This window comes from Lissotriton helveticus, chromosome 9, assembly GCF_964261635.1.
Source record: "Lissotriton helveticus chromosome 9, aLisHel1.1, whole genome shotgun sequence".
Taxonomy (NCBI): Eukaryota; Metazoa; Chordata; class Amphibia; order Caudata; family Salamandridae; genus Lissotriton; species Lissotriton helveticus.
The window spans coordinates 571,907,471-571,933,942 of record NC_136070.1 but is presented as its reverse complement, the minus strand read 5'-3'; the positions used below and the strand labels follow the sequence as shown (position 1 = coordinate 571,933,942).

At 46.1% G+C, this 26,472-nt stretch overlaps 1 protein-coding gene and 1 pseudogene across 2 annotated transcripts in view; both read left to right on the top strand.

The window, feature by feature from the left end:
• ESRRA (estrogen related receptor alpha) overlaps positions 1 to 26,472 on the top strand; it is a 179,703-nt gene that overhangs the window by 138,492 nt on the left and 14,739 nt on the right. For both annotated transcript variants that reach the window (XM_078660508.1, XM_078660507.1), the window contains exons 2-5: positions 11,179 to 11,524; positions 21,520 to 21,636; positions 22,504 to 22,629; positions 26,018 to 26,185. In XM_078660508.1, the coding sequence (XP_078516634.1) occupies positions 11,191 to 11,524; positions 21,520 to 21,636; positions 22,504 to 22,629; positions 26,018 to 26,185 (745 nt within the window). In that variant the 5' untranslated portion in view covers positions 11,179 to 11,190. The remainder of the gene's footprint in view (positions 1 to 11,178; positions 11,525 to 21,519; positions 21,637 to 22,503; positions 22,630 to 26,017; positions 26,186 to 26,472) is intronic.
• On the top strand, positions 1,353 to 1,479 carry LOC144783565 (small Cajal body-specific RNA 14; annotated as a pseudogene).

The following is a 26,472-nucleotide window of genomic DNA, read 5'->3' as shown; positions in this document are numbered from 1 at the left end:
CCCGTGGATAGTAGGGAAGGTGTTGGATAGTAAATTAAACTATTCCCTATCCTAGAGCGCCCTCCAGCGAAAGTCGTTGTAACGACTTTCGTTCTAAAACCAGCGTTGTAATGGTACCGCGTTGTTAGTGTTTCGTTGTAAAGGTTGTTCCCCGATTCCACAGCTATCAATGCACTCCACTTCCACCATGGCCTGCAGGGCCTCCATCTCTATTTAAACGTCTTAACATTCTTAAGGTGGCGGTCTAGCTGACAGATTGCCTTTGTTTATATGTTACCTTCCACTGAACACGAGTCTTCAGTTCAAGAAATACATCTGCTGTATGTAAGATGGCAGGTAAAGATGTCTACTCGGTGTGTTGGTACCCCCTCCCCAGCTGTGATTCAGAATGTAGGACCTCCTGTGTATCCACAGGGCCTCTCTCATGGACTCCAGGCATCTTTGACAGTTTTGATGATCTATGTTTGTATGCCACATGCATTGACGCAATGTCTGTCACTGAGATATTTACATAATACCAAGGAGCAGGCTTCTCCAACGAGTAGCTTGTGAACCTACTGTTAGCTCTCCAGCTCCCTGCAAGTAGCTCTCCTATGTGCAGCCCAGCCTACTAAATTAGAAGCTTCTGCTTGGTTGAATTAACATATTTATATAAAAATAAAAAGCATGTTTTCAAAATTAAATTGTATTTTCAGAACTCATAATTTTGGATACTTTTTTTTTTTAATTTTCCCCCAAAAAATTTTTAAAGCTGATATTTGATTGGTAAATAACACAGCATTGGGCAGACTTCTACTAATATTACTACCTTAGGGTCATTGTATCTATGACGGATATGCATTGCCCACGTAGAGGCATTCCACGTTAACAGCTTTTTAATTTTTTAGGTCTCCTGCCGTTTAACAGCGCGTCAGCGCTGTGTCCGCCAGGAGATCTTTTGTTGCTGACTATGCTCCCCAGGAGACAGCACCGGCCGCGCGCAAAGGCGATCGGCGTAGGCCACGCGCGCGTGAACACGCTTAGCTGCCGTCTCCTGGGAAGCTCCAACACCCTACATGCATGCGCATGCGCATACGCAGAGACACACAGACACACACGAGCGCCCATGCACGCATGCACCCCCACATAAAGAGAACTCACCCCTGCTGTCGCATACACGCATACACACACACACACACACACACACACACACACACACACACACACACACACGTGCATCAAGCGCCGCCGCCACTTACCGCTACTCCGGTCTTCAGCTGCCACCGCGGGGCTCTCTCTAGGGCATGGGCTTCTCTCCGTGGGCGCGGCTTCTCTCCGTGGGCGGTTCGATCCCCGGCCGCTCCTCCTCACACGTGGGTGTCCTCCCTGACGGTTGCATGCGTCAGTAATACCATGTGACCCCAAGGCAGCCACGTACAGCAACGAGGGGGCCCACTGCCGACAGGACCCCCAGGTGCCTGTGCTACGGCTCCCTACAGCATTTTAAAGGCGGCGCGAGGACGCCGCGCGAACCTGCACCGAGATATGGAGATACTGAGACAGGAAACAAACCAAACGTTTCCACCGAAATTTGTACAGACTGGAGCAGTGCGTAGGGTTCAGTGCACGCGCGTGTGTGTAAATAAGTGCGAAGAGGGTTCGAGTCCTGGCAACGCCAAAGCGAGGCCAGGCGGGGTGCCGGGGGAGGGTGGGCTTAAGTACGGGGAGCCGGGCTCGGGGGAGGCCTTATTTGGGTTCAGGACAGGCCCACCTGCGAGGAGTCACGGCCTAGACGCTTCCAGTTCCGTTCATCCGGTGCACCCTGCAAGGAGGGGCACGAGGCGCCGCGATGTCCGCCTCTGAGCTCTACAGCAAGGTAAGGCCTGCACCTTTAACATGCACAGGGAGCCCGCTTGGGGTGAGGCTGGGAGGGATGGGGTGTTGTTGAAAGGGGTTAACTGTCTCGAAAGAGCACGTAGACCTTCATAGCTGCCAAGGTTTCAGATTGCTATGTGTGACGTTTTCATAATTTATGTGTAATTATGAGTGGCATTTCAGCGGTTATGAGTGATACTTTTTCGGAAGCAAAATCAAGCAATAAAGTCTGGGAAGTCATACATATCTGCAACCTGAAGCCCTACTGCCCTCCTAAACTGATCGTACTGTTAATAAGAAACGAGGACTCCGATGTGCACCCCTCTCATTGAAAGTCCACACTGCACCACTGCAAACAAAAGAACGTTTCTGCAAATGTCAGCAAAGTCCGTTATTGTAGTAGGGTCAGTTAAAAAACCTGCGCAGTGTGCCTGCCACTTGCTCACCTCGAGTAGAGAAAATATCATAATGACTGCAATACTAGGGGGTACTGAATGTAGCCGAGGTTCAGATTCCATTTGCCATATTTTTGTGTACCGCTTTATTTTCTTCTGCTTTACCTGATGTCTTTCTTGACTGCTCGGCCGCTTCCCGGGTGACCTCTTAGAGGACGAGGCAGGCCGCGGTGGTGCAAGAGGCGGCATGCTGGTCACCTCAGCTACCCGGACCTCATGTAATAACCACCTGCTCCTGCAGTCCCTCTGACATGACTGTAGGGCCCGCATCACCATCCAGTGACCGCTGGATCCAGGAGGCGCCAACGTTACCCCTTAAAGCACAACTCCTGGAAGCCTACTGTACACCTACCTGTTCACGAGCCACCATATTGCAGTGCTGATGTGTTTTAAAATGAAGTTAAAGTGCAATCTGGATTTGTAATGAAAGCATCTGATAACTCGCTGTGGGGGAATTAGTGGGAATTACTACGGTCAATGTTTCTGATTTTACTGCATAGGCTGCATACAGTACATGTATTTTCCCCCATCATTTTGCATGCAGTAACATTTAAATTGCTTAATATTTGAAGGGAAAATGATGGCTTATTCTCACAGCAAACTGGATATTGTTGGATGTTTGTGTCCCTGGTGCCGTTTTAAGAAGTGTAAATGTTCCAGATGCCAGGATCCTACCAACTCTGTTTTGAATCCAATGAGTGCACTTTAGCTGTGGCCCTTCGTTTAAGCCTTTCCCCCATATGTTGCTAGCACAGAGTGGAAAAATCAGGCGGGTGTCTTCATGGGTCTTTTTAAAATAGTTTGCTTGGCAAAGTTCAAAGAAGAGGTTGTGAAAATGAATTTTGCCTTTTTTTCCTTCAAATTTCCCTACTCATGTCATGCCAATCAGGACAGTTTGCCCATTACCAGACTTCCTCATGTCATGCCAACCAAGACAGTTTGCCCATTATCAGACTTATTGTGATATGCAGAGACAGTAGCGTAGGAAGGTGCAGGCTGCCCCCGGGGTCATCACTGTGTGTGAATAATAACCGCTGTGAGGCCGTGCATGAGGTGCATCATCAGAGCTGTGTGAATAATAACAGCTGTGAGCCCCGTGCTGAGGTGCATCATCAGAGCTGTGTGAATAATAGCTGTAAGCCCGTGCCAGAGGTGCATCATCAGAGCTGTGTGAATAATAACAGCTGTGAGCCTGTGCCTAAGGTGCATCATCAGAGCTGTGTGAATAATAACTGCGTCAGCCCCGTGCGTGAGGTGCATCATCAGAGCTGTGTGAATAATAACAGCTATGAGCCCGTGCGTGAGGTGCATCATCAGAGCTGTGTGCATAATAATAACTGTAAGCCCGTGCCAGAGGTGCATCATCAGAGCTGTGTGAATAATAACAGCTGTGAGCCCGTGCCTGAGGTGCATCATCAGAGCTGTGTGAATAATAACTGTCAGCCCCGTGCGTGAGGTGCATCATCAGAGCTGTGTGAATAATAACATCTGTGAGCCCGTACCTGAGGTGCATCAGAGCTGTGTGAATAATAACTGTGTCAGCCCCGTGTGTGAGGTGCATCATCCACATTGCTCAGGTCACCCAAATTCCTGCACTCTCTACCACACTGCTTTCAAGAACACCATACTCTTGCACACACTCACACTGCTCACCAATTCAAAGTGTGCTAAAAATTTGATGCAACGCATTGTCATACACAATGCCAATAACTCAAACTTTAATGCTGGGAGACCTATTGCATTGTAAATGCTTGTTTCATTACTGCTGGAATACAGGCCGGATGCACTGAGGTGATTGCTGCTGGTAATCTTGCATATGGTGCTACTAAGGTGATTGCTGCTGGTAATCTTGCATATGGTGTTACTAACATAATCGTGTCTGATGTGGTCACTATTAGAACACTAATAATATTTGTAGCCCAGGATTATGTTCATTTAACATAATTGGCTCTTATTACAGAGAAGGTTGGAGACCCCTGACCAAGAGACTGTCCCATCTGAATCCAATGTCAGGTTGGGACCTGCAACTTGTGCACAACATAAAACGCACACGGCATTATGTCACTGAAACCTCTTAGGTGGTCCTGAATTAAAATTCTAATTAAAGTGACATCACTAGACCCCACTGTAATCTCTAACCTTTAATCCATCAGCAAAGCCTCCTTTCTTTGAAATATCCTGAACAAGTCAGTCTACCTTCAGTTGCAGTAATTTATTAAACATGTTATTTTAGTAGACGCAGTACTCAGGATTATGCTGTACAGAGTCTGCGCTCCTAGAAATGCAGTATTCCAGATGTAAATAATGGGTGGGATAGTCTGATCTACTGCTTTCGGATCCCTCTGCAATCTGTGACTTTCTGGATATGCTACTTTGTAATGCTCTGTTATTTTATGAGAAATTGTATAGTGCTTTCTATCCTAAGTCCAGCATTGAAGCACTTTCTTATCCTGGGCAGTCTTTTTGTATACAGTTTTGAGAGTTTCTTTGGTCGCTTGTGTAATCTACTATGTATATTTGTTGTATTTTGGGTGTTGCTTGGTTGTGTATGGTTAGCAGAGACCAGCGGTCAGGGGTACCCAGAAGCATGGAAAATAAAAGAACTCCAGAGAAACAAGCATTGGCAAAGTCAATGGGCTTCACCTTTGAGACCTATTGAATTTGCTAATGGTTTTAGCAGTAGAGTACAGCATCTCCAATGCAGTGCAGCAAGGCTAAAAAAGAGGGGAAAAAGACCTACAATGTGGCAGGCCGTGTCATTTTTTTTAGGCGCAGGTACAAAGCATGTGCATGCCCACAAAATGTTGCAAGAGCTTTTTTCTCAAAGGAAGCGCTAGGAGTTGTAGGGGGAAGCAACACAGGAAGGTGGAAACAGGAGGGCTAGAGGAAGCAAAATGAGAGCAGGCTGAAGTAACGTGGAGCGAATGGGCGAAGCAACCAGGAGTGCATGGCGAAGGAAGCAAATGGAGAGAGAGAAACTTAGAGTGGGTAGAAAGTAAATGGATGAGACCGCGCAACGTGGAGCTGCGGTAAAAAGCATACGGGAGAGAAGGAAACGCAGAGGTAGAAGCACACGAGGGCAAGTGTCACAGAGCGGGGGTGGAGAAGCACACATGCAGAGAAAAAGGGAGGTAAAAGAGCAAGACGAGCATAGTCGGTGGAGAAAGTACACAAGGGACACAGCTGGAAAACACATATACTCTCATAGAGTGCTTAAACAAAAAGAAAAAAGCAGCACCTGAAAAGTGAACGCAGGATGAACACAAATAATGCACCCATGCTCCAGGGGAAGGACAGATGCATGAAGAGAAAGTAAAGTTCACACACGCTAACAAATAATAAGCAAGCACATGAGTGAGAACAAAGCCAACCAATGGTAAGCAGTCTGCGGGCTCTAAGCCTACTGTAAGCTGATAGTGGGTCTTGCAAAATATAGCACATTGGCTGTCTAGTAGGTGAGGACTTAAAAGCACCTCAAAACATCACACGCAACTAGTAAAAGTCATTTTAGGTACTGGATTTGACTGCTAGTTGGTGCCTAACTGATGAGTCGCGTATTACTCGCTGTTTTAAGGCAATGGTAAAAAAAAACACACAAGGATAGGCAAACACTGTCACACGTGCCTGGCTTTGCTTGGGCGGCAGGAGGTAGATTATGATATATTTAAGTTTTCCAGGCTGTAAGTGGAAACCCCTTCCCTTACAATGGCTCTAGGGACTTGATTTTACCATCTTTCAAGTATTGTTTATTGTTATGCACCACTCCAGATTGACGTTGGGACAAGATATTATTGGGGAAGGATATACTGATGCTTTGATGTTTGTATGTTCTTATGACAGCTCTATGGTACCACAGTGTGGTGGAGTTATTTTGCAAGATGTGCCAATGGAAACATGTAGCCACAGTGGATGCTCCAAAAAATTCCAACATGATATCAGGAGTATCGTTTGCTCAAAAAGTGTTCCAATGTGTATTTATTACAGAGGTAGCCCAGTCTGCAAGTGCTTTAAGAACACTGCATTTACTTATAAGCACATTTCCGGAACTCCCAAGCCTCCATTAAGTTTTCACTTAATAAGTAACCTCTCTTAGACACCTCTCTTAAACACGGGGAGCTAACCCGTCCAGATAAATTGATTTTTGTTTTCGTGTGACGTTGATTTTGGAAGAGCTCCTAATGTGGTATTGTGTGGAATATGTCAAGTAGTCTGGGCAGTACCCACAAGGTTACTAACGTGGTTGACCTTCTGAGAATTGAAGGGAGTTTATAGACGTCTAAGGATACTGCATTTACAACCACTGTACGAGAAAGCTGTTAAAACAACTCCACAATATTTAATGTTTTTTGGTGGCCGTAGTGTACTCAGATTTATTTTCAACCGAGCAATGCTCTCTTTAAATGTATTCAGAACTATAGATTTTAAGTTATTTGTGAATTGCGAAACTTAATGAAACAGTTCAGAGTGAATTATGGGAGATTTGCACTAGAATTTTGCATCCTGCAACCTGCAAGTAAGGCAGCTTTATAGAGTGTATATCCTGTTTCCGCTCTCAAATTTTTTGTATTTTGTCAATTTTTTAGAGTCATAGGTTGGAGATGGCAAAAACTGAAGTGGATTCTGAGCATCTGGTTCCAACTCGACATTTTCAGTGCTTTGTAACAGACGTTTTCTTATTGACCACTAGAGCAGGCAAAGGCATGGCAACGTTTGGGAGGATAGTGTCTGAAATTTGTTTCTAGCCTGATTTTGTTTGTAGTGTGAAGTTGAGATCTTGTCGCTGTCCTACCAAATGTTTCACAGCATCTCAAGCATAGAGAAGGAGAAGAGAATGGTAATGTTATAACTATAATACTGTGATCTGTTTCATTAATGGCTCTCCTGCTATTGTGAAATACACGTCTCACCAGTTTGATTAGGCTTGATCAATGTGGGCTGAATTTGATGCAATTTGTTTGTTAAAACCTTACCGTATATCTTAGTATTAACATTCTAAAGCACTATTGGTCTGTATGTTGAATATCATACTAAATCAATCCTGGCGTTGGCTAGGAGTACGTTGTGCAACTCAGCCATGTTTTTCCTCATTGACTCGGAAAAGACGTTATACATGGCTAGGGGGTGCCCGAAGAAGTGGGTAGCTGTGTGGACCAAATGGAATGAATACAGAGGTAACATCTGTGAACCCCCCACGATCAGGACTGTTGACAAGCTAATTGATTAATGAATATGATATTGTATTGATAGAGCGCGCGGGTCACCCGACCAATAATTTTGCCACTTCCGGCTTCGGGCCCATATATTTCAAATCACCATATACATTGATCGGATGACCTCACGGTCTGCTATCAGATATTTGTGAGTTCCTTTCGTTATTCTTCAGCGTACCCGACTTACCATCCACCGACACGGGTACCTATACCCACCATGGATCAGGGAGCTAGCTGTAAAAGGAAAGGCAGCAAAATACAAACCCAGCAAATAACATTCAATACTCTTTGTAAAATGACCACGGACAACTGGAAGTTTTAAAGTCTTTATCTAATTTAGTAAAATTCAGAAATCATCAAATTCACAGTAATTAAGCAATCGATAATCAGAATAACAGAAAGTACATAGCTGAATAGCAAATAAGTCAGTACAACCATTTATAAACTAATAGAACCAGGACACATTCAAAACGAAGGATCAGGAATTAGAACGTTTAAGATGAATCACTAAAGATGGGATAGGCTTTGATTAGGACTAGTATTCTAGAATTATCTCAAAAATATGAGACAGGAGTTCGGGACATTTATATAACTATAGGAGAGTCTATGAAGAGAGACACGCTATGCTTTAAGGCAAAAGTTCTTTAGACAGTTTAAGTAGGGATGTTCTAGACCATATCAGGAAATGACAAACTGCAATGCAAAATATAATTTCTAACAGGTAGGGTACAAATGCAAATGACTTTATGATTCAATGGTTGCAGAAAAAGCATGGAAAATAAACATATGCAAAGGTATGTCTTTATTAAAGCAAAAAGACAGAATTTCAGAAAGGTGCAAGATTCAGAGTTTCAGAGTGATATTTACCTAGACTGGTGTGGAAACCAAACCCTGGCCACGGGTCAGTTAAGGACAGGAAACCCTCAAGGAAGGATACCCCTCAATGGACAGCAGGTGCAGAATGGACACCCAGGACAGGACAGGAAGACCAGATTAGGATCAGGACAGGACCCTCAGGACAGGACCCTCAGGACAGGACCGGCACCCGCAGTTCGGAAGCAACGCCTGCGCTCCACCCTCTCTGCAGCTATCGATCACGACCCCGATTGGGTCAGCGAAATCCCCAGCAAAGTGCTTCGCCAGCACTTAAGGTTCAGTAAAACCTTCAGAGTCTATGGTCAAATTTCGGACAGAGAGCTCCGCAGCGCTCTGTATCTTCAGTCACCTATTGAGTGCGTTGGGTCAGTGACAGGTCAGCTAAACCAGACAAGTCGGACAATTTCCCTAGGTGAACCCAGGGTAGATATACTGTTTTGGGATGGTGTACCACCCCCCAATGTTGCAAAGTGTCAGAATCCCTCAATTTGGATTGGTCCTAAGGTAGGGTCTGGGTAACACACCAATCAGAATAGACTATTTGGAGGCCTACTTTGCATCTCTGGGTACCGCCTAGCGAGATTGGGGTTCCCATGAGAAAGCCGCACAGAATACAATGAAAAGAATACATTTCGATACAATAGAACATAATCATGATGCCTCGGCTGGGTGAAGGTGCCCTTTCCCAGGGTGGCTCTGGCATCAACCTTCTTTGGCCTGAGTTCAATGCTATGGCAGCTTCTAGCGATTCTGCGCAGAAATACCCTCCAAGATGGACTCCCCAGCCCAGCACCCCTCCGAGTCGAGGATACATGAAAAGTAAGCGAAAACAAATTAAAACATAGAAGTGACGGTATGAAAAACACATCATTGGTTTTGTACTTTAAACTTATCATTATAAAAATATACTATGCAGTTTAAATGTTAGCAACATATACACATTCACAAAAGCATCACCACGTTATTCACGAAAGCTGTGTATTACGCATGCGCACCCTTTCCCACCAAACTTATAACTACGTCAGGTCACGTGAGTGTGACTGACGCATGGGCATAAGCCATTTACCAAGCGGCGGCCATGTTTAGGAACACGGATTAGTTGTATTAGAAATACACATACGCAAGCTTCCTCTACTTCGTTCGAATATAAAAATAAAAGATTAGTAAGACGTACAAATTTTATTAATTGATTACACACGGGCGAGGTTCATGACTCGAGCAAGTCGCAATGCGAAGCTTGCTCTATCAGTATGAAATGGACCTAATTTTCCAATGGATATTGAAACGCCTGAATTTTTAACTCCTTTGTATTCCTGGAAATGTATAACTAATAATGCTGCTATGCCCTGTATGTGCTTGCTCTATGGTGGTTTTATTTTTCTGTATCTGCAAATAAAAAGAAATATAAAAAAAAGTAATTGACTCAGGTTGCCAAACGCTTTGCCTCTTTCTGCATGTACATTTGTACGGTTTGACAGTACAGGCTCAGGGCATTTATTGGTGGTGAATTACATATTTTCTAATTTTGGGCTAATAAAGAAAGCTGCACATTTCTCTACTCGAAGTGTGTATTTAAATATTAAAATGTAGCACAATAACTCTCAGAGACCATGCCCCACATCAACCCAGTCTACTTTCATTTGTGCATGATGAATACAATTGTATCCCCATGTACATACAACTTCTTGACCTATGTTTGACCACATTCCTGTTGCCTGTGTGACTCGCCCCGTGGGAAGTGTTGATCCATTAATATACAAGGACAGAGTCAGAAAACAATGGCCTCCCCAGTGGAGACCAAGAACGATGGTAGTAGAGATGTGCAAACAACTTGAGTGTTCACACTTGGCAGATATGATCATTAGATTTTCGTACAAATTGGACATTCTCTCAAGGACAGAGGGGGAATTCCAAAAACATTTGGTAATGCTAAATAAAGACACAAAAGAAACCCAAAATTAAAAAAAAGTTAGGCGTTGCAAAAAAGGACACAATTTTTAGAAAATAAAAACAGGGCTATATATTCTGTCTTCTGTATCTACCACAATCCCATCAAAAATCACAGATTGGGATGGAGGAGAAGTAGGAGGGACTAACGTAACGGTGTATGGCCTGTAGCAAAAATGGACTACAGGTAAAATACAGGCAGGAGAGGGAAGAACTAAAACTGAAAGCAGAAAGACAGGGTGATTTATCTGAAAACCTCCATCTCCGCTTAATGGTCTCCTCTACCTTGGTTCGAAAAGAAAAAAGATGTTTAACCAGTAAACGTGCATTGTTTGTGTATATTGTTTAGACTTTATACTCTGGTATTATGCATCAGCCCTTTGGATTGCTGGGTGGACTGTGCATGAAAGCATAAAATGACATTATCCTGGACCTTCACAACTAGTTCGGGGTTCTGAGAATTTGAGAAATATTTCCCTATAAGGGACTTCAAGTATTACTCTTGCAGCTGGGTTTTTCACTGAGAAGTTCCTGCACACAGTATGTTGGTAAATAAGCCAAACTACGTTGGCAGGATTGCATTTAACCTTCAAGTTCACTTAGGCTTGTGCCTCCAGCACTCTCCTCTCTGCCTGACTCTGAAACTGCTGGAGTTTACCTGCACTTTTGCATCCAGTTAGTATTGTGACACAAAGATAAATATTAATCGGGGCAGCCACAGTGCCTTTGGAATAAGTGTCATATCGGGCCTTGGGGTGAAATGGACCTGTGATTGAGTAACCAGTTAGTCCTTTTGAAGATCTCACTCCTGTCTTTTCCCTTCTTTGCCCCTACAGGAACCCCTGACAATGTCTTCGCGAGACCGGCATATGGAGTTCTACATCAAGGCGGAGCCAGCCAGCCCTGAGAGCATCCACCAGCACAGCCCGAGTGGCTCCTCGGACACAAGTGGCGGCAGTGGGACATGCCAGGAGCTGGACTCGCAGCTGCTGCACCTGCCAGCCGGAGTCCCCCGGCGGCCCGATGACGAGGAGGCCGACGATGGCTCAGGACGGGGCAAGTACGTGCTGAACTCCATGCCTAAGCGGCTCTGCCTGGTGTGTGGTGACATTGCATCGGGCTACCACTACGGAGTGGCCTCGTGCGAGGCCTGTAAAGCCTTTTTCAAGCGCACCATCCAAGGTGAGTTGCTGTGGGTAAGATGTCATGAAAGCCTAAAATCATTCCATAATGTGAGCAATGCAAGAATCTTCAAAGCAACTCATAATGCATGGGCTTGTTATGGGTGGGCTTCTGTTTGTACCACATGACTCCCACCTCTGGTTTCTCCTTTGTACACATCCCTCTCTCCTTAAAAGGGCAAACTGTAGAATCTCCCAACTGAACACTGTAGATTCTGCAGTGCCCATGCCTACATGCACACCTTGACACTCCGTAGTAGTGCATTAGGGTAGAAAGTGATTTTTAGTCTATAGTTAAATCCTCTAGCAGCAAAGAGAGTCTAATTTACAATGTATTGAAAATCTGTAAGCATAGTTTTGGGAAACTTTATTATTTTGACACAGTAATGGACAACGGTTAGGTAAAAAATCCTTTCGTTTTATGGATGGTGCAGATGGGATCGACCCAAGAGTGTCTGCATCAAGACTCATGGATGACGTACAGATGCATTTCTTTCTTGCCTCATGCTTGGTGTCCTCTTCAGATCACTTTTACCACCACTGGGTTTGAAATTTTTTGCAAAGTCAAAGATTTACTAATGAAAAGAAAGTAAGTAATAGAGAAGAAACAGACTTTGACGTGACATATTGATGGTCCAAATAATGGGTTAAGTTGCATTTTTTTCCAAAGATTGGTCGGGCAAGGTTGCAAGATAGTGTAGCTACACCTTTTAGCTTTGCACTTGCAACCTTCGGTTCCCATAAATAGTTCAGCACAAAATGTACAATTTCCTTCGGCTAGGTGATCATCTGTAGGAAAAGTTAAGGCTTGCACTTAATTCATGGCCGTACTCATCAAACTCCGTGACAGAGACTGGCACATCATGTCTTTGGTGAGGAGAGTTGACTTGGAGAGCTGTGAGAAGGATGAGCTGTCACGGATGTATGACGTTACAATGCATACTTTTACATCGCATGCCTTTACAACGCGTATTTACAACAAATACCATTACAACGCATAGTGCTTTTAGGTGCTGGATAGTGATTTATTTAATTTACTATTCCAACTCCAGTCCCCATGGATAGTAGGGAAGGTGTTGGATAGTAAATTAAATATATTCCCTATCCTAGAGCGCCCCCCAGCGCAATGCGTTGTAATGGTTTGCGTTGTAAAAGTTGCGTCGTAAAGGCACTGCGTGGTAAAAGTTGCGTTGTAATGGTTGTACACCAGCTGTCACATCTGTTGGAGTAAGAGTTTCCAGTCTCTGATGAGCAAACTTGCAAGGAACAAGATTCTCAGAGTACCCCTGTTATAGCGAGAGGCAATTCAGTTGTATCTTTCATGAAAAATAAAACTCATTGAAGGTCTTTTTTGCCCAAAGAAAATGAATGTTGACACACCTCTGAATTGGATGGCAGTGCAGGAGACTGCACAATCTCTAAATTTTGCACCACAGTAGCCGGACACACTTCTCAAGTGAACTCCTATTTTTCAAAAATCAATATATTTATTATGATTTGAAACTCAAAAAGATCCACATAAAATACTTATGAAGTTTTATAAAAAAAATGAATTCACACAGTATAAAAAATACAGAATTATAAAATACACAAAGAGGCCTTTCAGCATACAAACATGCTCTACTTTGATAAAGGTCCCCAAGGACAAGTGCAATTGGGCTATTGGATCTTCAATCAAACATTACAAAACTATTCTTAGGAAATACAAAAACTATCCAAGAGCAATAAATGCAAAAATGCTCTACAGTGCAACACTAATACAGTACTTCTGTTTTCACTCATAGAACAGCCTTCATGCTCAAAATTCAAAAGGTGTAATAAACCTAAATTCCCCATCATGTATTTAAAGTATACAACTGATCAATTTGCTTAGACCGCAGAGTGGAGACACTTTGTAATATCCCTGTACACTATATGAAACATTTTGTTTTAATGGTGAGGAATTTGTTGTACACTTAAAAAAATGCCGACAAGCCCAGTCAAGACTCAGATCGGAGTCGATCTAACTTTGCACGTAATGCAAGTGTGAGACTCCTACTCCTGTTGAGCTTTCACCGTGCCCTGATTAACTCCAAGGTGGAGACGGTCCGCTTAGTGGGTAGTGTTTCAGGAATGCACTGTGTTCCTAGCACTTTAAGTGATACATCCAACAGCAGCATGAATGGAGGCATTTCTGTTGTAGAGTGCATATATTGGACCGGGTTCTAAGAGACCTGACGCAACTGCACAGACATATCTCTGGTCCATACCGAAGGTGTTCTCAATTTTTTATGCTAGGTAATCTATTGACTTGTATACATTTTTTAACAATACTGAGCAGTTTTGAAAGGAACTGTCGCACATTAAATATCCAGAGTGCCAGGGCACAGGGAGGAGTCCGGGACAATGCTGCCCTTATGGCGGCAATATCGCCGGCCCGCACAGCCCTCAAGACTAAAATAGGGGAGGTGGGATCTGAGGTTTTGCTCCTCCGCCAGGACCTGCGCAACTCTACAGAGAGCATTACAGCAGCTGAAAATAGGGTCTCTGGAGTAGAGGACTCGGTCAGTACATTGCATAAGAAAGTAGCATCATTGGAGACCCTCATTAGGGGCTGGCTTCCAGTGTTGAGGATGCGGAGGGGAGGGCACGGAGGACCAATCTGTGCTTTGTGGGGTTCCCGGAGGACTGTGAAGGGGGGGACATGGAACAGTTCTTGATGAAATGGCTAGTTGGTGGCTTCCTCCAGAATCTATGTCTAGAGGGCGCACCGGGCCCTCATGCAGAAGCCGCCACCCGGAGCACGACCATGACCAGTCATAGCGAAAATCCTAAACTATCATGATCGGGATGCTATCCTGAAACACGCCTTCCTTAAGGAACCACTGCATTTTGACAATGGCCGTATCCTTATATTTACTCGCCTGGTTCAGCAGAAGCGCCAATCCTTAATGGCGGCAAAGGCCCGCCTACGGGACTTGAAACTGCCATATGCTCTACTGTATCCTGCCAAGCTGAGGGTGGTTTACCAGTCACGAACACTGTTTTTTGATTTCCCGAGGACGTCTTCCAATGGACAGATGAGACAGTACGGGTGCGTTTGCATACACCACCAAGAATGAAGTCCAACTTATCAACGAGTGAATCCACTCGCCAGCCACCTAAACCCAAAGTTAAAGGGAGCAGGCGCTCAAGATCCAGACGCCGCTCGCAGTCCCATGGTGACGTTAGTAGATTGGCCTTGGTGCCCCTCTCGGGGAAGCCAACCTCGTAACCTCTTAGTGACTTTCCTAGTGGACAAACATACATGCATATTTGTTCAAACTGTTGAAGCATATAATCGAGCTACTATCCCCTTTCGGCCTTTACGGTCCGGGGCCAGCCCGGGTTTCATGGGTGGGCTTTTGGAGATCAATTGGCGGAGGTGGGCCGGTGGCTCCCGTTGGGGTCACCATTCCGCCTTCACCGCGACAGATACTTCAGTGGTGTTGAGTTATTGGGGTGGGGTGTTGTGGGGGTGATTTTGCTCACTATTTGCAAGTCTTCTAATTGTGTATCTGAAGTTTTTTGCTCGCATTGTTACTTTTTGTGGGATTGTTTTTATTTCCCTGCACTGTCATATTGCTGCTATGTGCCGCTGTGCATTTATATGGCACCACAGGTCCTGCTCATTGTGTGTATGGTTTCTCTGGATGTCCGCCTAAGCTATTAGCCCACGGTCTACTGCCGGTGCCCTTAGAATTGTAAGTTGGAATGTCAGGAGGGCATTGGATAGAGTAAAGCGGGGGGCTATCCTTCACCAGGCAAAGCGCTACCAAGCTGATGTTCTTATGTTGCAGGAGCCACATTTATTGGGGACCACGGTCCTATGCCTACGGCGATAAGGGTATTCCCAGGTTTTCCATTCTGGGTTCAGTAGGGGCTCCCGTGGGGTGGCTATCCTTATTCATCGAAGGGTCTCATATGTTCACTCCAAGTTGTGGGTGGACACCCAGGGGAGGTATATTTTTATTCAAGGATCCAATTATGAGGGATTGGTGGTGCTGGGTAGTGTTTATGCCCCTCTTCCTCTGTCCTTGACATTGGCTGAATGCATTAAGACTTTGTGGGTGGATGTCCCGGATGGAGTGACGGTCGTGGGCTGTGATTGGAATGATGTGATGGATGGGGTTCAAGATAGATGGCGACGAGGGGGAACGTCAGCTGCTGGTGAAACAACTAAATTATCCTCCTCTGTGTCCTGTCGGGGCTGGGTTGACTCCTGGAGATGACAACATGCAGAGGAGCAGGGGTATACATATTTCTCTGCGGTGCATGAATCGTTCTCATGGTTGGACTATGTCTTTGTACCGGCTGCAGTGGCTGGGCGAGTGACTGATGCAGAGATCCTTCCCAGGGGCCTGTCGGAGCATTCCCCAGTCACACTCATGCTATGGTTCGGCCCTGTGAGGCCACCATTACGTTGGCATCTTTCTTCCTGACATTTGCAAGATGATCAGTATAGGGAGCATTTGGGTCAGGCCATTGATCAATATCTCGATCTTAATATGGGCTCGGTGGTGACCGCTGCACCGTTTGGGGAAGCTATGAAATCTACTATTCCGGGGTGGACATATCTTATTGTTCCGCGGCACGTTGGTCTAAGAAGGAGTCCCTGGTGCGTTCGAAGGCTCACTTGTTGGAATTGGTACGCGCAGGTAGGGGGTATGGGGGGACCATGGCGTGTTGACAGTTATTAGTGGCGAGACAAATGCATGCGGACTAATTGCTGGATGTTTGGCATGGCTGGCGTCCCATAGTAGGATCTATCAATGGGGCGATAAGTCCAATAAATTGCTTAATGGTCTGTGTCGGGGGGGGGGGGCTGCAAGTTCTTTGGTTCTCCCTGGACTTCTGGGGCCGGATGGGAGAGCGTTGGGTGATCCCTCAGTTATTGTGGAGTGCTTTGCGCACTATTATGTCGATTTGTATGCCCCGCGGGAGTCCTTGTCAGATCACATGGTCCGCCGATTTATTTTGGATCTTCTGCGCCGGTCTCTCTGTGATGAGGCTTGGGCGGAATTGGATCTCCCACTCACGGTGGAGGAACTGGGTACGGCATTAGGGGAACTTAATTCTGGGAAGGCCCCAAGGACCAACAGATTCCCCTGTGAGTTCTTTAAAAGAGATTTTTCAAAACTGGGACCCCCATCCCCTTCCGGTTGTGGAGAAGGCGCAGGAGCGTGGCTGCCTTCCAATCGACTGCAGACACGCCGAGGTGGTTGTCTTCCAAAAGCCAGACTGTCCTCCGGACCAACACTCTTCATGCCGCCCCATTTCGCTGCTAAATATTGAGGCCAAGATTTTGGCCACGGTCTTGGCCACTCGCCTTCGCTCCCATATCACCACACTGGTCCATCCAGACCAGGCGGGCTTCATGCCTCAACGGGCGACACGGCACAATGTTCGGTGGAGACGCCAGCGGCTTCGCTTGCCGTATATGGATGGGGCTTTTGATTCCCTTAGCTGGACATATCTCTTTGCGCTCCTGGATAATTTGAATTTGAGCCCACGCTTCTTGGCCATTTTAAAGCTTCTTTATACACATATGGCATCGTTCCGGGTTGCGGGTGCTACCTCCTTTACTTTTCCTATTGGGCGGGGTACCCGTGGGGGGCCCGCTGTCGCCATTTCTTTTTGCCCTCGCGATAGAGCCCTTGGCGGCTTGGGTGCGGATTGACACACAAGTGGTGGGTTTCAAATGGGCACGGGGACTATCGGACCGTATCTCACTTTACGCAGACGATGTTCTTTTCTTTTTGACCAGCGTCAATAGGACAGGCCCTAGATTGCTGCGTATTATGGAAATATTCTCGGAGACCTCCGGTCTTTTTATGAACGTGAGCAAGTCAGTGCTCTGGACATTGGGACGTCGGGTAGAATGGGGTACTTGGGCCTCTGCGGTGCAGGTCACTGCGGTCGGTATGAAATATCTGGGGGGCTTTCTGTCTGATTCATCGGGGGAGTCCTGGAATCGTAATGTTGTATCAGTCTGGGCGCGGGTGCGCGTCGAATTGAGAACTTGCTCATATGCCTCTTTCTCTTCCAGGTTGGTCGGCCATCTTTAAGATGGTCTCGCTACCGCGTTTGTTATACCAGTTACAGAATCATCTATTACCTGTTAGGCCCTCTTGGTTCCGCCATGTTAATTCGGTCCTGGGACAGTTTCTTTGGGCGGGAGGGGCTCCCATGGTGGCGTTACGGACGTGTTATAAGTCCACATATTGTGGTGGTCTGGCCACCTCGGATGTCCATTCCTACTATGTGGCCTTGCAGCTCCTGATATTGAACAAATGGTGGTATGGGGATCGCTCTGATACATACGGTCTTATATTCGGCCTCTATTCGCAAGACACTGCTGTCCGCCACGAGGGTAGTCTTTCAGGTGTGGAGGCAGGCCCTGCGCAGGATGGGGTGATGGGTAGGCTGACACGGGCGAATCCTCTTTGGTCCAATGGTAGATTGCCACAACTTGCGGGCGTGGGGGGTTTCCGAGACCTGGAAAATATTGGGAGCTCTACCCTAGGGGACGTTATGCGTGGCACAGATTTTAAATCTTTCCAGGATCTTCAGCATGACTATCATATGCCGAAAACACAATTTTAAAAATACTTTCAGTTTAGCACGCCATCCTTTCCAGCCTTGCGTAGTTGGGAGTCTCTTCCCAAGTTTAGCCCTGTTGAAGCTAAAGTATTTATGGGTGACCTACATGACCATAACATTTTCAAGATATATCAAACTCTGGTGACAAATGACCCCTACTTTAGATAAACTTATGGCGAGGTGGGAGGATGACCCACACAATTTTGCAGTGCACGGTGCTTGTAAAGTTCTGGCGGGGGTTTAGCCTGCCTTGCTGAGGTCTTGGGGTGGGAGCTCCCGTACTCCCCTTAACTGGTACTATTACATATAATGGAGGGGGTAGGGAGGAATATTTATAAGCGCCATCTGATGCTACTGGGCTTTACGCTGGCTAAACGGGACATTGCCCGTCATTGGAAGGCTGGGGCTCCACCTCGGCTCTCGGCTTGGGAGAATGGTTTGGACTTCAATATGAGTCTGGAGGTTCCTATCTTTCAGGCACGAGGATGCCTGCTGAAGCATTTTAAGATCTGGAAGAGGTGGGCGACGTATCGGGGTTTGGACCTAGAGCCTCTGCTGCGAGGGACGTGGCAGTTGAGGGTTAAGTGGAGCAGGTGTTTTGTTTCTGGACCTTTAAGGTCCTGCAGATAATGTTTCATCATGTGCAGGCAAATCTGTATTATCAGAGTGATGTAAAGACAGTGCAGGGGGGGGGGTTGTTTCTTTATTGTTTACCTTTTTGCATAATGTATATATTAAAAGTCAACACAATATGTTATGTGTAACATGTGGCAGTCTGTCTCTGGGTTACAGAGCTCTGCATTGTATTTGACAAGTGACATAATAAAAACTGTTGCTAAAAAAATAAAAAATAATATCCAGAGTGCTATAATGTATTACTTAGAAAAGCTAGAACCTATTAGAAGGATTAATCAGCTCTTTTTTTTTTAACTCATGGATACTTTAATACGGGGAGTCCAGTTTTAAAAACGGGCATATTATGATGGATCTCATCAACCAGGTAGAAATTGCAACTAAGGCGGAGTACACATTCACAGAGTAGAAGGTTCGATAGTTGCTTTTATGGCTAGCATATTCTTGTGATATGTATAATCTGAAAAATTGAGGTATATTCTTACTTTCAGAACACGGTATAGGATTCATTTCAATTTAAGAACAGCTTCACATGCACAGACTGTACTAAAGTTTTTAAAACCCTATTCCTGTTGCAAGAGCTTTGGACTTTACATTCCAGTGAAAGCTTGAGGAATGGCCATGGCAGACACTAAGCACGTTTTGGCTGAAAATGCAGTCATTTTGTAACATGACTTTACTGCTGTGAGTTTTTACTAGTGTTACTCTTCAAATAAAAATAGCCATGAAAATAACAATCGCAGACTTAATGTGTAGAATAAGGCCAAAGGGGCATGTGCAGTGTGAAGCTGGGGACATTATCAGCTTTTGGAATTATTGGAAGTGATCACCAACACCCGCTGGCAGATGTTAGCGCCATAGTTTACTATATGTATACTCCATATATGAAAACTGGGAACCTTGAAGTGTCGGTATAGTGTTCGTGTATGAAAAGATGCCTTGGCCTTAAACCCAATTTGTTGCTATCATATTGTTACTATTAAATCGACATCATATGAATTCATACCCGATCCATACTACAAAACAAATTAGTTTCTTATCTGGAAGAATAGCTTTGCAGTTAGAGTATGAAACATTAGGCCATACACAGGCACACACACACATACATTTGAATACACATACACAATAGCACAGCAACAAGTGTGAAGATGGCACTAATCACGAAACAAGGTACAACTGTGTCTGGCATCATGTAAGACTCTCGCAAGAGACAATCTCTGGTTAAAAAACAATCTCGATCATGAAACATTGAAAAAAACATTTTAAGAAGAATGTCCGACTCAATCACTACATTGTGGGAGTGTGCATAGTGTGGGAAACTATACTATGTCAAGGTTCAAAGCTATTGTTTCACGTAGATCAATTTTTCATCTAGTATGAATTCTTAAGAATGATGGTGTTGTGGGTTTCTGGACATATGGTGGGTTGCTGCAGGGGTTTTGGGGTGGTGGTTGGGCACATGATTTGGGAAGTTGATTGGCAGATGTGGAGGTTGTCAGATATGCTTGCATGTTATATACGTAAAGTCTTATATCTCCAACTGACTGTTGTCATCCTTCTTGTCTATGTGACATGCAGGTATTCCATTTGCTTAAGGACATAGCAGCTATCTGTATTACAATTATCTTGACGTATATTAAAAACATCTTCTAACTTCAGATTTCTCCGTACATAATTCTACCTCACTTGGGGGACAGATTTAAATTACTACCAACTCAGGAACATATTATGTTTATTTCTAAGAGCACACATCTCTCCACTATATTTGTTGATAAGTATAGAAGTATTTATTGGTGTGAAAAAAGTTAGGGTGAGTAAAGTCCCTATCTCTTTTAAATATCTGCCGGTTTTCAAAGGTAAAGTAGACAGGAGCTGGCATGGCTGCAAAAATTAGTGGTCTTTAAATGCATCTTAAAATATGAATGAATTAATCATTTTATTGCATAATTACTTAAAATCATTACAAATTGCACACCCTGTAGCATAAAATGTCAATGAAAAAAACCGACCTTTCACCTTTTGTAAACAATAACTTTGTGCAAAGATACAAAATGCTACTTGCCTCACCCTAAACTACAATTTAGACACTTCTATTAAAGTCTTTAGAACTCCATGCTACTCAAGAGAGAAGAATTTTCAGGAGAAAGCTTGTTTTAGTACCTTTGTTTGCTTATCTTCTAAGCCTTCTCTTTTATATTCTTTTTTCCAGCTTTTTTTTTCTTCATTAGATTTCTTTGTGTCTATGTTGGTAGCATCTCTAAAGTCAGTGAATGAAGCAGGGAGTAGCCAGCATATAATGGCGGAGACTGTACGCTCCCCTAACATCCAATAATAAGAGGGGCCTGTGTACTTGCCCTCTAAAGTCAGCCAATAGTGGGAATGAGAGACCACACCTACAACCGCAGCCAAGAAGGGAACAGAATTTGGAGGCCACTGAAATTGTACAGTGATAGGAGTATTTAGGCTACTGGAATAGTTTAGTCAGAAAATAGTTTGTTCCTGCCTTTTGATTCAGCCTTTCGGTAGGGGGTGTAGCCTCGGGGTAATGTCCACCAATATTGCCTACGTCTTGGAGTGCTGGGCCCTCACCCTCTTCCATGTAACTCTGAGGTTTGTAAGATAGAGAGCGAGAGATCACCGTACCTCCCTGCCTGCCCCATCGACCTCCCAGGATGTTGGTAACCCCATCTCACCTAGAGTCGCTAGCCCCCCCCTTTTAACACTCTGTTTCCTCTTTCCCAGGTAACATTGAGTACAGTTGCCCGGCCTCCAACGAGTGTGAGATCACGAAGCGGCGACGGAAAGCTTGCCAGGCGTGCCGCTTCACCAAGTGCCTGAAAGTGGGGATGTTGAAAGAAGGTAAGTGGCCTCCCTCCAACGCTTTGCCTACTTACCCATAGGAGGGAAGGGAAAATCCTGCGATAGAGGCACAGCGGTGCGCTTGCATCTAAGTGCTGATGGGAACACACCCTGGTTCAACCCTCGTTGAGGCCCTATGCAGCTCCTATTGAGTCACCCTTTGAATGGTAGATGCATCTCTCCCTGACCATGATTGAGGCCATTTGCCAAATGGCAGATTTTTATTTTCATTTTTCTCTTCTGTCCATTCTATCCAGTTGTCCAGCATTTGATCTTCAGAATGACCTGGGTGGACGGTTTTATAGACTGCCCTTGCCCCGGGCACAAGAGTAGCAACACCCCATTTTCTATTTTTGAGTCCGGTTCTTCATCAGTAAAGAAAACTAAGGAATTCAAAGAAAAACAGAATTGTTGACCCTAAAAGACTACCATTCTGTTTTGTTTTTTTAAACCAATAGTTTCCATTTTTATTTTAATTTTGGTATTTGAACCACAATATAAGTTAATTGATCTATTTATTCATTCTACAGAGTGGATGCTGCAAGAAAGCCCTGTGTGTGCTGTTGTCTGTCAGGGCCTATGCAGTACATGTGCCATATATGCCTGCCTAAGGCAAATGTCCATCTGCAGGATGTCACTACATGCTTGTACCAAGCATGTGTCCTAGTAACATGGAGTATGTTCACACGGTGCCTGTGTGGTAGACCGGTCCCTATGAATTGAGCAGTTTTACTCTAGTGACCCTGGATGCTTAAGCAGGGCATATTTCACCTCTGCATGTGTGGATACGAGCTCCTTGTGCCTGTATGTGGCATATATCAATCAGTGCCTTTATAGGCACCTATCTATCTCTATGTCCTCTCCTAGGTGTCCGCCTGGACCGAGTCCGAGGGGGACGGCAGAAATACAAGAGGAGGCCCGAGATGGAGGGCATGCAGTACCAGAGTACATTCCAGCACCCGGAGCCCACCACACCAAACAACCGGAAACCAGGTGTGCAAGAACAGTTCTGTAGATGTGTCAATCGTGGGTGAAGACCACATGCAAGTAGAAGGAAGCGAACCTAGTTGGATCCATGAGATCAGACCAGCTGTATTGTTTGTAAATCATGTTTCTGTGACCATAATGCACTTATTGCCTTCTTGTTGCGAGCCAAGTCTTATATGCATGGTTGGTAGATGGTACGTTTGTAAAGAGACATTTGTGGGACCTTTTGCAGGCTGTGCATAAGGGCCAGAGGAGCTCTTTTCATTTTGTTGCATAGGAGTGTGCCATGCGTGCATGCATATTTGTGTCACAGGCGAGTGTCGGATTGTTGTACCCCTCCACTAAGGTGATTCTTGGATCTTTCTGGTGTTTAGCTATCTTTCCTAATAAACTGTTACTTTGATATATTGAGGGGGTCTTCCTTCTGGGTTTCACTTATAGGGCTAGGGCCTGCGACTGATTGGTTTGTGGTTGCACTGTGAGGCACATATCCGATGGGTGAACAATTATTTCTTTATTGCTATCCAGAATTCCAAGTTAAATGAGTTTCCTTATTCAGGTTCTATTCTGATGTTGAATAATCTATACCTGAGAAAGACACACCACTCATGGAAAACTTTGAGCATGTAGGGATAATTCAGTAGAGGTGTTACTTTTAATATGAGATTCCTACTAGGGTGCCCTGTCTGAAGCCTGTGTTGCACACAAGTTTGGTCCACGCCACCCATTGCTCAGTCACAATTGTAAGGCCCTTCAAAGAGATAGAGGAGGGTTTCCGTGACTGCTCTTTTGCAATCCCACATCAAGGGAGAACTAGAAGTGTGGTGGCTTGGGGGAGGGGCCATTTATAAAACCAAAACCACATTACAGTATCCCTCATTTTGGCCTACAAAACTTGGAATACGGAAGTAAAACCTCAAGGTGCATTGTTTGTTCCCCCCACCCCCCCAGCTAGGTTTATTTCTTAGTTTCCCTGGAATGAGGCATTGTGTCTGTGCTGAACTTGTGTTGAGATTGCTTGTCTGGTAAGGTGAAGGGAGGCGGACTTACTGGTCATTTAACAGATTGATGGGTGCATGCAGTTGCTTTGGTCAGCTGACAGGAAGAGAAATACAGCTTTTAAGTCAGGTAACAGGAAGTTGGGTGGTGCTTGAGTCTGGTCAGCTGACAGGATGCAGGGCGGTGCTTTCTGTTCTTAGGTGCAAAGGTTCTTTGGCTGTTCGGACTGTTGAAAAGATGAGGGTTGCTTCTCTCTGTGTTTTTCTTTGCTGCATGTGTCCCTCTCCCCTTGAGTATATGTACCCCCCCCTTGCCTGTGGCTTGTACATGCCACATCCCTCACCCTCTCATCTGGGCTTGTGTGCTGTTCTCTCTCTGGTCCGAGTATGCCCCATCCAGACCCCGATCTTGAGCCAATGCCATTATGCCCTGTGCTTGTGTTTGCCCCCTTCACCTCAGTGGGCTTGAGTACGTCCCCACCCTAGTTCCCTGACACGTGTCCTTCTCCTGTTCGTGCTCCCCTCTATTGCCTGATTGGCTGCTCTTTGTGTAATGCCTGTGTCACATTATGCGTTTGGCAAATCTCTGTAGTGCTGATGCTGTGACTGAGCAGTGCCTGGTCAAGATCCTCTCACAAACCCCCACTTCTCTCTCTCTCACACACACTCTCACTCACTCACTCACTCACTCACTCTCACACTCTCCCCCCTTGTGGTGTTGGCCCCACCGTCCTGAGCTGCCCTGTTGGCCTTTCCCCACCCAGATGAGCTATGTAGTGTGGTTCTCCACCTCCCCCTGTGCACTTCCTTGCCTCCCCTTGTACAGTGGCTTCTCTCTGACTCTTCCCTGGACATTTCCTGCCCCTTCCTTTTGTACTTCCTTCTCTCTTTTTTTCAAGCAGTTCCTGTTCACCACCCCCACCCCCCCATATGCAGTGTTTATACCTCATGCAGTGTCCCCGCCACCACGTGTAGTACCTGGCTCTCCATATCCCCCTTAGCAGTCTGTTACCCACCCACCAGGTGCACAGCCTGGCCTTCCAAGCCATGCATGCACACTACCCCATTCTTTTGCAGTGCCTGGCCTTTTGCTTACAGCGCACTGCATGCCTGCCCATCTGCCCCTTCACCCAGTGTCTACGGGGCAGTGTTGCCCCGTAGCCTAGAACCTGCCTCTACTCACGCACTGCGCATCAGCTGCCCCTTCCATCCACAGCATGACACCTGGCCTATCCGGTGTGCAGCGCATGGCCCATCCCATGTGCAGCCCCTGCCACTCTTCCTTGTGCAGCGCCTGCCTCTCTTGCTTGTGCAGCGCCTGCCTCTCTTGCTTGTGCAGCGCCTGCCTCTCTTGCTTGTGCAGCGCCTGCCTCTCTTGCTTGTGCAGCGCCTGCCTCTCTTGCTTGTGCAGCGCCTGCCTCTCTTCCTTGTGCAGCGCCTGCCTCTCTTCCTTGTGCAGCGCCTGCCTCTCTTCCTTGTGCAGCGCCTGCCGCTCTTCCTTGTGCAGCGCCTGCCGCTCTTCCTTGTGCAGCGCCTGCCGCTCTTCCTTGTGCAGCGCCTGCCGCTCTTCCTTGTGCAGCGCCTGCCGCTCTTCCTTGTGCAGCGCCTGCCGCTCTTCCTTGTGCAGCGCCTGCCGCTCTTCCTTGTGCAGCCCCTGCCACTCTTCCTTGTGCAGCGCCTGCCTCTCTTCCTTGTGCAGCGCCTGCCTCTCTTGCTTGTGCAGCGCCTGCCTCTCTTGCTTGTGCAGCGCCTGCCTCTCTTGCTTGTGCAGCGCCTGCCTCTCTTGCTTGTGCAGCGCCTGCATCTCTTGCTTGTGCAGCGCCTGCCTCTCTTGCTTGTGCAGCGCCTGCCTCTCTTGCTTGTGCAGCGCCTGCCTCTCTTGCTTGTGCAGCGCCTGCCTCTCTTGCTTGTGCAGCGCCTGCCGCTCTTCCTTGTGCAGCGCCTGCCGCTCTTCCTTGTGCAGCGCCTGCCGCTCTTCCTTGTGCAGCGCCTGTCCCTCTTCCTTGTGCAGCGCCTGCCTCTCTTCCTTGTGCATCGCCTGCCACTCTTCCTTGTGCATCGCCTGTCCCTCTTCCTTGTGCAGCGCCTGCCTCTCTTCCTTGTGCAGTGCCATGCCCGCCTCCCTACCCATGCTCTCGTCCCTTGCCTGCACCCCTGACCCTCTTCTCTCTGCAGTGCCTGCCATCTTCTTCGTCTAGTGTGTACCTCTCAGCCCTGTGAGTTATTATTTCTCTTCTTCCTTTTTGTACTGTGCTTTCCTATGTTCAGTCCTCTTTTCTTTTCTCAGGCCTTGCTCCTCACATTAATTACACTATTTTCCCTGCACAGTACATTGTTAATTCTCGTTTTACACCTTTTGTGCCTCACGCCTTCACATTCCGCTCTATCTCTTCCAGTTCCCATCAACACCATTGTTTCGCACCTGATGGTGGCCGAGCCGGACAAGCTCTTCGCCATGCCTGACCCTACGGTGGCCGACAGCTACATGAAGGCGATGAGCACCCTGTGCGACCTGGCGGACCGAGAGATCGTGGTGATCATCAGCTGGGCCAAGAACATCCCAGGTCAGAGTCTCAGCCGCGAGACTTCGGTCTCTCACTAACTTACTCCCTGTGCTTCTTGTGGACTTCTCTGCTGTCTCTACAACTGCAGTCTCATCTTTGTGTCTGCCCCTCCCTGAACAACACTTCGCTGTCCCTGTAGCACACATTCCTCCCCCCCTTCCTTTCTTGACCCTTCTCTCTGGGATTCTCGGTGCACTGCACCTCTATGCTGCCTTCATGTGGGTGGTCTTCTCCAGAGTGTCTTTACCTTGCATCAATGCTTAACTTCTGAAAGATTAAGTGCAGGT